This window comes from Silene latifolia, chromosome 11, assembly GCF_048544455.1.
Source record: "Silene latifolia isolate original U9 population chromosome 11, ASM4854445v1, whole genome shotgun sequence".
In the NCBI taxonomy this organism is placed as follows: domain Eukaryota; kingdom Viridiplantae; phylum Streptophyta; class Magnoliopsida; order Caryophyllales; family Caryophyllaceae; genus Silene; species Silene latifolia.
In genome coordinates, this window is record NC_133536.1 from 157,235,791 (window position 1) to 157,248,632 (window position 12,842).

At 36.1% G+C, this 12,842-nt stretch overlaps 2 protein-coding genes across 2 annotated transcripts; both read left to right on the top strand.

The window, feature by feature from the left end:
* Positions 1 to 1,926: 1,926 nt before the first annotated feature.
* On the top strand, positions 1,927 to 3,258 carry LOC141614202 (uncharacterized). The gene has a single exon (XM_074432960.1). The coding sequence runs from the start codon at positions 1,927 to 1,929 to the stop codon at positions 3,256 to 3,258; it is 1,332 nt and encodes a 443-aa protein (XP_074289061.1).
* A 5,025-nt stretch (positions 3,259 to 8,283) lies between these two features.
* Positions 8,284 to 10,817, top strand: LOC141614203 (protein FAR-RED IMPAIRED RESPONSE 1-like). Its single transcript, XM_074432961.1, has 4 exons — positions 8,284 to 8,434; positions 8,557 to 9,264; positions 9,551 to 9,782; positions 10,025 to 10,817. The coding sequence occupies exons 1-4, from the start codon at positions 8,284 to 8,286 to the stop codon at positions 10,815 to 10,817; spliced, it is 1,884 nt and encodes a 627-aa protein (XP_074289062.1).
* The last annotated feature ends 2,025 nt before the right edge of the window (positions 10,818 to 12,842 follow it).

Genomic DNA, 12,842 nt, shown 5'->3' on the forward strand with positions numbered 1-12,842 from the left:
TTTCCCTACTCACTTCCTCATTATTCATTCTCTCACACTTCTCTCATCCCCTCATTCACTCCCATTCTCTCAAAAAAAAAAAAAAAAACCAAACCAAAATAAACTAAAAAAAAAAAAAAAAACAACAACTTCCCTTTGCCACCCACCAAACCCGCCTGCCACCACAAACCACGAAACCCGCCTGCACCTTCCCCTTGCCACCCTCATCTCCACGACCACCCTCCTCTCCACCACCCGCCTCCCTCCTCCCTCCACCACCGCAACAACTCCACGACAACGACGACAACAACAACAACAACAACAACAACAACAACACAGCCACCGCTCACCTCCTCACTCGCCCCCTGTAACCGCCTTCCTCTCCTGACAACACCATCCGGCCCACCGTCCCCACCATTGCAGCCCCCACCAACCCTTATTTTTTTGAAATTATAACTTGTTATTTTTGTAGATCTGATTTATTAAAAAAAAAAGTGAAGGTGATGGCGGCGTTAGGGGGCGGCAGCGGCGGAAGGGGAAGGTCGAAATGGCAGCGGCGGAAGGGGAAGGTCGACACTCCACCTGACGCGACACCACGCCGCCTCCTCCCCCACGACGTCAACACCACACGCGACACCACGCCGCTCCTTTCCTCTTTTTTTTTTTTTTTTTTTTTTTTTTTTTTTGTTTTGTTTTCTGTAGATCTCCCGCCCTCCTCCTCCGTCGTCCTCACGTTGCCTACTGCTGCTGCCCTAACGCGTCATCTGCTGCCGCCCTCTCTCTATTTTCAGATTTCCTTTTTTTTTTCAAGATTTCGTTTTTTTTAACTGTTTTTATGAAGTGTTTTTTTATGAAGTGTTATTATGAAGCTTGTGATTTGCCTTGTTATTATGAAGTGTTTTTTTATTTAATTTTAGATCTACTAATTTCATATCTAAGAAGACTCACTTACACAGTTTATCGTTTTTGTTTTTTTTTTTTTTTTTTTTTTTTATTTTTTTTGTTTTTTGTTTTTTCAAATATTATTTTTTTCTAGTTTTAATCTCGTCTTAGTATTTATTTTTTCAAAATTTCGTCTTGTAAATTTGTCTTGTTATGTATTTTTTTAGACTATTTACGACTAAAGTTATACCTTTAAATATTAAAGTTATACAATTTACGGCTAAAGTTATACCCTTAAAATATTAAAGTTATACAATAATCAAAATAAAGTTATACCATTAACCTCTAATGTTATACAATCTGTTTTTTTGTTATTTCAGAGTGTATGAATTGAAGTTACAACCATTCAAGTTTGTTTTATTGGTTTTTGGTTTTTGGTTTTTTGTTTTTTATTTTGTTATTTGGTTTTTTATTGTTATTTGGTTTTTTTTAGTTATTTGTTTTTTTTAGATTGGCGGGTTTTTGTTATTATGGGTTAAAGTTATTAGTTTTTAGATCTAGTTTTCTTCTTCTCAATTTTGTTTTTTATTTTAGATCTAGTATTGGCGAGATTTACGGTTTTTTCTACTTTATAGTTTTTATTTACAATTTACATTTGTGTTCTTTTTTATTTTATTTTGAATTTTCAGATCTATATGTGAACACAACTAAAGTTATACTATCTACTACTAAAGTTACACTACTTACTACTAAAGTTATACACTTCAAACATTAAAGTTATATAAACTTGGACTATATAACTAAAATAACTTTAATCTCATCTTCTTATTGTGTTTGTTTTCAATCTAAATTTATATTCCTAAAGTTATACAATTTTGGACTAAAGTTATACAAATTTGGACTAAAGTTATACAAAAAATGACTGAAGTTATACTATGCAACTTCACTGACAAATTTGTGTAAGTTATACAATTTGGGACTAAAGTTATACAAATTTGTACTAAAGTTATACAAATTTGTACTAAAGTTATACAAAAAATGATTGTAGTAAGCTTGTTGGTGATAATGGGTAGCTGTGGATTTTGGAATGTGCGTGGTTTGAATAGTCCTAATAAACAGTATGAAATAAAAAGATTTCTGCATCATAATAAAGTAGGACTGTTTGGGTTGATTGAAACTAAAATAAAAAGTAGTAGATGGAATAAAGTTAAGAATAGCTTATGTGATAATTGGGCTATTTGTACCAACTCTAGTATGCATAGAGGAGGTAGAATATGGTTACTATGGGATCCTACTATGTTTATTGTGGATGTGAAGGATGTTACTGCTCAAACTATACATGCTGAGGTCCAAGATAAACTTAGGAGTAGGAGTTTTTGGATTACCTTGGTATATGGGTTTAATAAAGCCCAAGAAAGAACTGGTTTATGGAATAGTATTAGGAAGTACCATAGGTATGTGACAGGGCCTTGGATTACCTGTGGTGACTTCAATAATGTACTGGCTGCTAATGAAAGAATAGGAGGAGCTGAAGTTACCAGAGCTGAGATTGTGCCCATGGCTAAGGTTGTTCATGAGTGTAATTTTCATGATCTTAAAGGGAATGGGTCATTTTACACTTGGAATAACAAGCATGAGCATGGTGGTAAAATTTATAGCAGAATTGATCGTGTGTTGATTAATGATGATTGGATCAATATGTTTCCTGAAAGTGTTGCTAATTTCCTCCCAGAGGGACTGTTTGATCATTGCCCTTGCTTGATTAATTTTGAGTTGCAAATGGTTAGGAGGTCTGCTGCTTTTAAGTATTTTAACATGTGGGCGTTGGCCAAGAATTTTGAGGAGGTAGTTAGCACAGTTTGGAGTAAAGAAGTGAATGGTACCCCTATGTTTCGTGTGGTGACTAGACTGAAGAAACTTAAGGGTGAGCTTAAAAAGTTAAATAAGGAGCAATTTAGTGACATTGAGAATTTAACTAATGTTGCTGAATTGGCTCTGAAGGAGGCTCAGACCAAGCTGATTATGGACCCTCTTAATGAAGAGATGTGTCAGGCTGAAAGACTCTGTGCTACTGAGTTTGAGGAGCTACAGAAAGCTAGGAATATGTATTTGAAACAGAAAGCTAAAGAGGCATGGGTGGCTAATGGAGATGAGAATACTGCGTTTTTTCATTCTAGTATCAGGAAGAGAAGAAGTCAGAATAGGGTATACCAGATAAAGGATATGCATCATAATGTGTGTAATTCTAATGTTGCAATTCAAGCTGCTTTTGAGGAGTTCTATAAGTCTTTGCTTGGAGACTCAAAAGAGGTGTGCCCTGTGAATAAGGTGATTGTCAGAAAAAGGGAAATGCTTAACTGTGGACCACAGGGAGAGATTGTTAGCTCCTCTGTCTGATAATGAGATAAAGGATGCTATGTTTGATATTCCTGGGAACAAGGCACCTGGACCTGACGGGTACAGTAGCCAGTTCTTTAAAGATACTTGGCACATTGTTGGGACTGATGTTTGTAGGGCTATTAGGGATGTCTATACCAAAGGGAGGATGCTGAAGCAATGTAACAATACCATTCTTACTCTAATTCCTAAGGTTGATATCCCTGATACTGTGCAACAATTTCGTCCTATTGCCTGCTGTAACACCATCTATAAGTGCCTTGCTAAGGTGGTGTGTAATAGGCTTAGGGACATTCTACCTGATATCATCAATCCTGCACAGAGTGCGTTTACAAAAGGAAGGGATATAGTAGGGAACATTCTTATTTGCCAAGATTTGATCAGATTGTATAAAAGGAAAGCATGCTCACCTAGAATGCTTATGAAACTGGATCTGCAGAAGGCGTATGACTCAGTGGAGTGGGTTTTTGTACATGATATGTTGGATGCTCTTGGCTTTCCAGCACAGTCCATTGCTTTAATTATGCAATGTGTTTCCACACCATCTTACTCTCTTGTTATGAATGGTGAGGTGTTTGGGTTTTTCCCTGGAAGAAGAGGATTGAGGCAAGGAGACCCATTGTCTCCTCTCCTTTTTACGCTGTGCATTGAGTATCTTAGCAGGATATTGATGGTTGTTCAACAACATGATAAATTCAGGTTTCATCCTTTATGTAAAAGCATTGGCTTATCTCATTTGTGCTTTGCAGACGATCTCATTATGTTTTGCAGGGGGAATAGGAAGAGCATTGAGCTTATGCTTAATGCCTTTGATTATTTTTCTAAGGCATCAGGATTGAAGCTTAACAGGGATAAGTCAAGTTTCTATTGTAATGGGATGGAGGCTACTCTGATTAAGGAGGTGGAGACAGTTACAGGGATGAAGAAGGGGGAGGTCCCTTTTAGGTATCTTGGCATAAATGTCTCTTCTAAAAGGTTTTCTGTGATGGACTGCAACTGTTTAGTGGAGAAAATTGTTGCTCGAATAAGGAGTATTGGGAACAGGAAGCTATCTTATGCTGGTAGGCTCGTGCTCATAAAGGCTGTTCTTAGCACTCTTCATTCATATTGGGCAAAGATATTCATCTTGCCTAAAACAGTGTTAAAACAAATTGAGGCAGTCTGTAGAGGATTTCTTTGGCATGGAGCTGAACAGAGGGATGGACCAGCCTTGGTTGCGTGGGATAAAATTTGCACACCTAAGCAACAGGGTGGCCTTGGGATTAGGAAGTTGTATGACTGGAATGTTGCAGCCATAGGAAAGTATGTATGGTGGATTGAAAGCAAAGCTGACCACCTATGGGTAAAATGGGTACATTCAGTTTATATAAAGAGCAGCCTATGGGAAAATTATGCACCTACTCTTAACAAAAGAGCTGGACTTGGCGTAAAATCTGCCAGTTAAAAAGAGACTTTGAAACCTTTAATTTTCCATAGTCAGGGGGGACAGGAGTACACTGCAAAACAAGGGTATGAGTGGCTCAATCCTCGTGGAATAGTGCTTCCCTGGCTTCCTTGGGTGAATATTAAGTGGATGCTTCCAAGACATGCTTTTCTGGTATGGCTTGTTGCCCAGCAGAAACTGCTAACTCAGGATCGATTACAGAGGTTTGGAATGGTGCAGGCCAATGTGTGTTATTTGTGTGGTGTTGAGGAAGAAGATCATGAGCATATCTTCTTTCAGTGTCAGTACAGTGAGCTTTGCAGGTCTAAAATATCTCAGTGGTGCAAGGTGGAGCTGCCTAGACAGCATTGTATTGCGTGGTGGTTGCATTGGAGAGCACGGTCTACTTGCAAGAAGAAGGTGGTGGCTATGATCCTAGCAAACTTCATGGCTATGATCTGGTGGTGCAGGAATAGAAGTAGAGTAGATGGTCTGATGATGAGGCCAGAGATGGTCGTGAGTCTGATTTGTAATGAGGTGATTGTAAGAGTTGGTCAATGTCATATTAGTAGTAGGCATAGGAACACACAGCTATGGCTAGATGAGATACGTAATGGCAGGATGGTCATGGTGACTACTCCTTGAAAATTGTTGTAACAGGGTATCATTTTATCTAATGGAAGCTTACATTTTCCCAAAAAAAAAAAAAAAAAGACTTTAATCTCATCTTCTTATTGTGCTGGTTTCAAATCTGAATATATATTCCTAAAATTATACAATTTTGGACTAAAGTTATACAAAAAAATGACTGAAGTTATACAAAAAATGATGTTGATTGGACTATATGACTAAAACTTACACAAATTTGTCAGTGAAGTTATACGATTTTGGACTAAAGTTATACGATTTTGGACTAAAGTTATTTGAGTTTGTTGGACAAAAAATTTCTAATTACTTGTATTTCTTTGGTATTTGTGTGTCGGTGTTGTTGGACAAATAAGGACTAAAATTATACAAAAATGGACTAAAGTTATACAAAAATGGACTAAAGTTATACAAATAAGGACTAAAGTTATACAAAAAATGGACTAAAGTTATACAAAAATGGACTAAAGTTATACAAATAAGGACTAAAGTTATACAAAAATTGACTAAAGTTATACAAATATGGACTAAAGTTATACAAAAATTGACTAAAGTTATACAAACAGTACTTATGTAAATTCAAATTTATAGTGTTGGTTTTTATTTGTTATTTTTTGTTGTTATACTTATATTTTTTTTATTTGTCAACAACGAGAAATGAAAAAACAAAAGTTATACTTTCATTGAAATTACACACATTCTTACTGGAGTTATACATTCATTGAGTAGAAGTTACTCATATCGTTACTAGAGTTATACATTTACTGAGTATAAGTTATACATTTACTGAGTGGAGTTATACGTTTAGTCCATTTTTGTATAACTTTAGTCCATTTTTGTATAACTTTAATCCATATTTGTATAACTTTAGTCCATATTTGTATAACTTTGGTCCATTTTTGTATAACTTTAGTCCATTTTTGTATAACTTTAGTCCATATTTGTATAACTTTAGTCCATTTTTGTATAACTTTAGTCCATTTTTTCTATAACTTTAGTCCACCAAACTACCACCACAAAACGAGATAATAAAGTTATTTTTTCAAAAGATTAAAATTAACTTATTATATGAGATTTATTTTACCCAAAATCTTAAGAAAAAAAATGTAAAAAAAAAGCGAGAATTGAGAAAATAGATAAAAAGACAAGAATAAACAAAATAAAAGACAACAAAAATAACGAATGAAAAAAACACAACAAAAATAACGAATGAAAAAAACAACTCAAAAGATAAAAAATAACACCAAAACGAAAGAAAAAAAAAAACGTTGCGGCGGCGGTGGGGTTGGCGGCGGCGGTGGTTGTGAGACGGTGGGTCGTGGCGGTGGGTGGTGTCGGGTGGGGTGGTGGTGTAGAGGAAGAGAACTTTTTTTATTTGTTTGGATTTTTGATTTTTTGGGTTTTTGATTTTTTTGGGTGTTTTGGATTTTTTTTATTTATTTGGATTTTTGGGTTTTTTATTTATTTGGGTTTTTTTTTATTTATTTGTGTTTTTTTTTTAGAGTTTGAGAGAAGAGAGAAGTGAAATGTGTAAGATGAGAGAGAACAATAGGTCTTAGTATAGACGGGTGGGCGAACAGACGGGTAAAGACCTCTAATAAAATGGGTAAGGGGGACAAGGTGGGGGCACCCCCATGTGCTTCCCATTTTATGGCAAATGAGTATTTTGTGAGGGGAAGTGGTATCCGTCTATACGTATAGACGGATAGTGTCCGTCTATAATGAGATTTTGTGGAGAGAGAAATGGATGAGTGGAAAACAAATATATAGTAAATTAGTGATTAATTAGAGTGGATTAGTGAAAGAGGAGAGAAATGGTGAGATTAGCTATTAAACACACTTTTTTGGGGTTGATCTTGGCCATCCATTTTCACCATCCAATGGCCCTTAATAGAACTTATGGACTCAATACATATACATGGACTTAGTTGATCTCTTCTATATATATATATATATATATGGTCGGGATCCAGTGAGAACCACCCATATAATGAGAACCGTGAGAACCACCTTAATCTAATAGAATAATTTGACGCGCGCGCAAATCAATCACCTACCCCTAAACAACTCCGTCATTTTCCAATTTTCGTTTCACTCTTATCATTCTTTCTCTCTCCTCGAATATCACCATCTTCACAACGCTATTTTATGCGCGCCATTGATCCTCAACTACTGATCCATCAATCTCTTCAACGATCTACCTATTCGACGCGTCCTTCATGAATGGAACCTTTTTATTCAAGGTAATATTTCGAAATTGCTGATTAATTTGTTGAATTTGAAAAATTAGGGTTCGGTAAATTGAGAAATTGTTTAAATTGCTTGAAATCGTGATATTGTTGGCTCAGTTTTATGAATTACACAGGTTTTACAATCGTCAAATTATTAGCTACGTGCATCAAATTGTTTCTATGTGCGCCAAATTAGGGTTTATAGTTTCATCTGTTTGTAATTTTTCAATTAATCGATTAAAATTAGGGTTTATAGTTTGATCTGTTTGTAATTTTTCAGTTAATCGATTAAAATTAGGGTTTATAGTTTGATTTGTTTGTAATTTTTCAATTAATCGATTAAAATTGTTGAATTTGAGCAATTAGGGTTTGGTAATTTGAGAAATTAGGGTTCCGTAAATTGAGAAATTGCTTAAATTGGTTGAAATCGTGATATTGTTGGCTCAGTTTTATGAATTAGACAGGTTTTACAATCGTCAAATTATTAGCTACGTGCATCAAATTGTTGCTATGTGCGTCAAATTAGGGTTTATAGTTTCATCTGTTTGTAATTTTTCAATTAATCGATTAATTTTAACTAGACAGGTTTTACAATCGTCAAACTATTAGCTACGTGCATCAAATTATTGCTACGTGCATCAAAATTTCTAAATTTAATTTTAGTAATACTTCCCTGATATGATTTTAGTGTTAGTTATTTAATTTTAAGTGGTTGTTATTGCAGCAATGACATTCTTAGTTCAATGGGGTCGCGTAGTTCTTCTAATGTCCATTACAAATGACATTACAAATGAAGGACAGATGGTTGAAGTTATTGCATCTCAATCCATATCAGAAATATCTGCCCTTAACATTGATGTTCCTGAAATCGTACAAGGTACAATTAATTACATTGAACTGTTGAATGATCGAATCTTTCTATATAACTGTGATGTTGTATACTTGAGTTATCCAGTAAATCTAAATCCTAACTGTACTTTAATTTCATCACATTTGCAGATGACGTAGTAGACGAGGCAGAGGTAATAGAGGAGGCAGAGGTAATAGAGGATGCAGAGGAGGAGAAGGCGTCCGGTTCAAGCAACATGAATCGAATTTTTGGTTGTCCTACCCATCTCAAGCCTATTATTGGTATGGTCTTTGATACACTTGAACTCGGTATGGCCTTTTATGAAGCATATGGAAAAGAATGTGGGTTTATGACTAGAAAAGGCTCACAAAAGAATAAACAGGATGTCACTACACATAAAACTTGTTTGTGTAATAAGGCCGGAGAATGTGAAGCCAAAGGCAAAAAACACCGTAGGCAAAGGACTAGTGTAGGTTGCCTTGCTAGGATTAACTTTAAACGAATTGCTAACGGTAAATACCAAATTTATGGTTTTGTTGAAGGACATAATCATATGCCAGCTACACCATTAACAATGGTACATCTGACGCAAACGAGAGAATTGAATATAGTTCATAAAAAAATGATAGTTGACAACTCAAAGGTTAACAAAGGTCCAGTTATGACCTATAGGATGTTTAAGGAGTATGTCAGAGGTTATCAGAATGTGGGTGCTTCATTGGAAGACTTTAAAAACTTTTCAAGGGATATCAAAAAGTTCTTGTCAGAAGGGGATGCTCAAATGCTTATTGAGCATTTTATGAAAATAAAAAGAATGTGTCCATCCTTTTACTTTGACTTTGAGGTAGATGAGAGAGGTAGATTGTCACATGTTTTCTGGACTGACCCTATTAGTATAAAAAATTATTTGCTATTTGGGGACATGACATCCTTTGACACTACCTTTAGGAAAAATAAGTATAGAATGATATTCGCCCCTTTCACAGGGGTGGATCATCATAAGAGATGTGTGACCTTTGGGGCTGGGCTTCTTATAAATATGAGAAAGGAGTCATTTGCTTGGTTATTTACGAGATTCCTAGAAGCTATGGGGGGTCGTTATCCTGTGTGTATAATAACTGACGAAGATTTGGGGATTAAAAGGAGGACTTAAGAAAGTCTTTAAAGATAAAGTGCAACATAGATATTTCATGTGGCACATATTGAAGAAGTTTCCAGAGAAGGTAGGGCCTGTGATATGTAGAGAAACTGAGTTTTTGAAAGAGATAAACTCATGTGTTTGGGGCGAAGATGTGGAGCCTGCTGAATTTGAGGAAAGATGGACAGCCATTGTGGAAGCTCATGGGTTGTCGGATAATGAGTGGCTTCAGGAAAAGTATGGCATTAGACGATTTTGGATTCCAGCTTACTTTCGTGACTTGTTCTTAGGAGGGTTGATGAGAACCACCTCGAGGTCCGAGTCAGAAAATCATTTTTTTAGCAATTTCACTAATCCAAATTTGACCCTTGTTAAGTTTTGGATGCGCTTTGAGAGTGCAATGGATAGACAACGATGGGCTCAATCAAAACTGATTGCACAATCTAAGTACTCGTTTCCTGACTTGGCTACTCCTCTAGACCTAGAAAAGCATGCGTGAAAACCTACACTCCGAGAATTTTCGAGGAGTTCAAAGTGGAAATAAAAGCAGCATGCTTTACATGTGCCATTGGGGACAAAGAAAAAGATAAGAATCATGCAATTCTCTATATAGACGTCAAGGATCGTGAGAGAAAGAAAGACTATAAGGTGGGTTATAAGACAGGTGAAGTGAAACTAGTATGCAATTGCAAGAAATTTGAACGACATGGAATACTCTGTCGACATATTCTCTGTGTCCTTAAAGATTATGGTTTTGAGAAAATTCCAAGCAAATACCTACTTAATAGGTGGAGCAAACTAGCAACCTGCCAGCCAATCTTCAATTCTGATGGGCAGTTGCTTGCTGATTGCAGATCAGTCGATGCACAAAAGAACAAACTGACTGAATTGTGGTCAGAAATGTTCACTTGTGTGTCACTAGTTGAACAGAGTCCTGTTAATTGTGATGAGTTACTAACCATTTTACGCGGGTTCAAGGAAAGGGTACTTGCAGAAACAACAAGTAGTGTCGCTGATGATGGTGGTAATAGTAGTATTGGAAAGAAAAGGGACAAAAATGCGCAAATTGGAATGCTCTTGGGTACAAGTGTGCCTAGCGAAATTACAATTTTGCCTCCAAGACAATGCAAAAACAAAGGCTCGGGAAAAAGAATGATTTTACAAAGAGAAAGAGCGGGGGAAGTCAATAAGAAACCATTAAGAAGATGCAAGGCTTGTGGGCAGATGGCGAACCACGACAGCAGGAATTGTGACCGACCAAAGGATCACTGACAAATAGTCGAGTAAGTGATCTCTCTTATTCGCGTAAGTTTTCTATTTTTACCCTTTTTATTTCCCTCTAATTTTTATCTTTGCTGACATTTGCTTTCTTATGTATGAGATTGATGTTTTTTGCGAGGAATTGGACTTGTGCAGCGGAATTTTTGAGCATCATTTGAGAAGACAACACTTGTTTTTAGGATTATTTTTTTTCATTTACAATTGTTTTGTAATAAATGTAACGGGAGTCTTCCGGATTTTTAAATTGTATATTTGAGAAGATGAAATTGTGATTCGATTTAAGAATAGAAAACATGTGTTTTCCTGAGCAATTATGGCATGCACATACGAGCTCATTTTATGCACGTACGAGGTCATTTTATGCACATGTGATAATTGTTTCTCCAAATTTGGTAATTAAAAAGCTGAAACATGTGATCATTTTATGCCAGCAATAAAATGTGATTAGTTGAATCATCATCGTGTACGACAAGTCGTTTAATATCATGCACATAATAGGTTATTCCATGCACATGGAAGGCCATTTTATGCACAGATAACCCAAATGGGATAATTCCCCATGAGATGGGTTAATTCTCATTACAACACTTGTTTTTAGGATCATTTCAAGTCTCAAGACTTAAATGTGGGTTTTAATTCTCATTTCAAGTCTAGAAACTTAATTGTGAGTGATTATTGAAGAAGTCGGGCCAATCCTATCAACACTTTAGGCCATAATTTAGGCACGGCCCATCACGGCACGCTCAAAGTACATAGAGTTGGCTTAAAGTTGAAGAATTAGTCAGGCACGCTCAAATTTCATGCATGTAGAAGGCTTAAAGTTGAAGAATTAGTCAGGCACGCTCAAATTAGTCAGGCACGCTCAATTAGTCGGTACACATGCCATGACCGAGCATAGCCTAGACGATCTCTAAATAACGCAAGTAATTGTGTTTGAAAAATTTCATGCATGTAGAAGGCTGTTCCATACATATATAACGCCTTCTCATGCATGTAAATATGCAAGTTACTTTGGGATTTTAAAACGACAACACCCTGACAAATGGTGTAATTCTCTTTACAAGTCTCATTAAAAAAGGCCATAATCAAGTGACATAATTGTGCCCCACACGTTAAAAAAGGCTGTTCCATACACATATAACGCCTTCTCAGGCACGCTCAAGTCTCATTAAACGGACCCGAAAGTCGACAAATTGCATGCACGTAGAAAGATATTTCATACACATACAACGCCTTCTCATGCACGTAGAAGGGTCTTTCATACACGCAAAAGTTACTTGGAGTACCTACACATATGCAACCTACAAATTTACTCCACCTACAAACTAATGCCTGCCCAAATCAAAGAATCAACAAAAGACAATGAGAAGGTTCTCTGCCACTCCCGTTTGCTAAGCAGACAAACTCTCACCATATTCATCCAAAAATAACACCTAGTTATAATCCTATAAAAAAAAGGTAGGGAAATATTGTTACGTTTAAAGTCACTTGACATCAATATTTAAAGTCTTGCAGTTAAAAGATTGGGAAATAATAGAAACAAAATTAGATAAAGCATTCGGAAGATATTGTTATTACCGTTCTCTTGTTTTCCTCCCATCTGATAAGATCTACAATCAAACTCTCACCATATTCATCCAAATTCTGCATATATATTTGACAACAATATTGAAAGTGTTGCAATAAAATATGCCGAATAATGTTTGACTAATATAACTTGGTTTAGACATCATTACCTCGTAACAAGTCTGATCGGACCATAATGATTGACAACTCAAGTTTTCTAGCCACTTCAGCAAATAGACTCCGCAAGAATACCTTTTGAAATAATGAAATTTATTAAACGCTTTAAAATGGTGTGTATCCCATCGAAAATATTAAAACGAGTAGAGTATAATTTAAACATGTAAGGTACCCATTCTTTTGTCGAGGCACATCCACAATCACAAACGGAAAATTGTTTATCTGCAACAACTTTTTGTATCCTGGAAAGTCTCTTGCAATAATCCCCAAAGC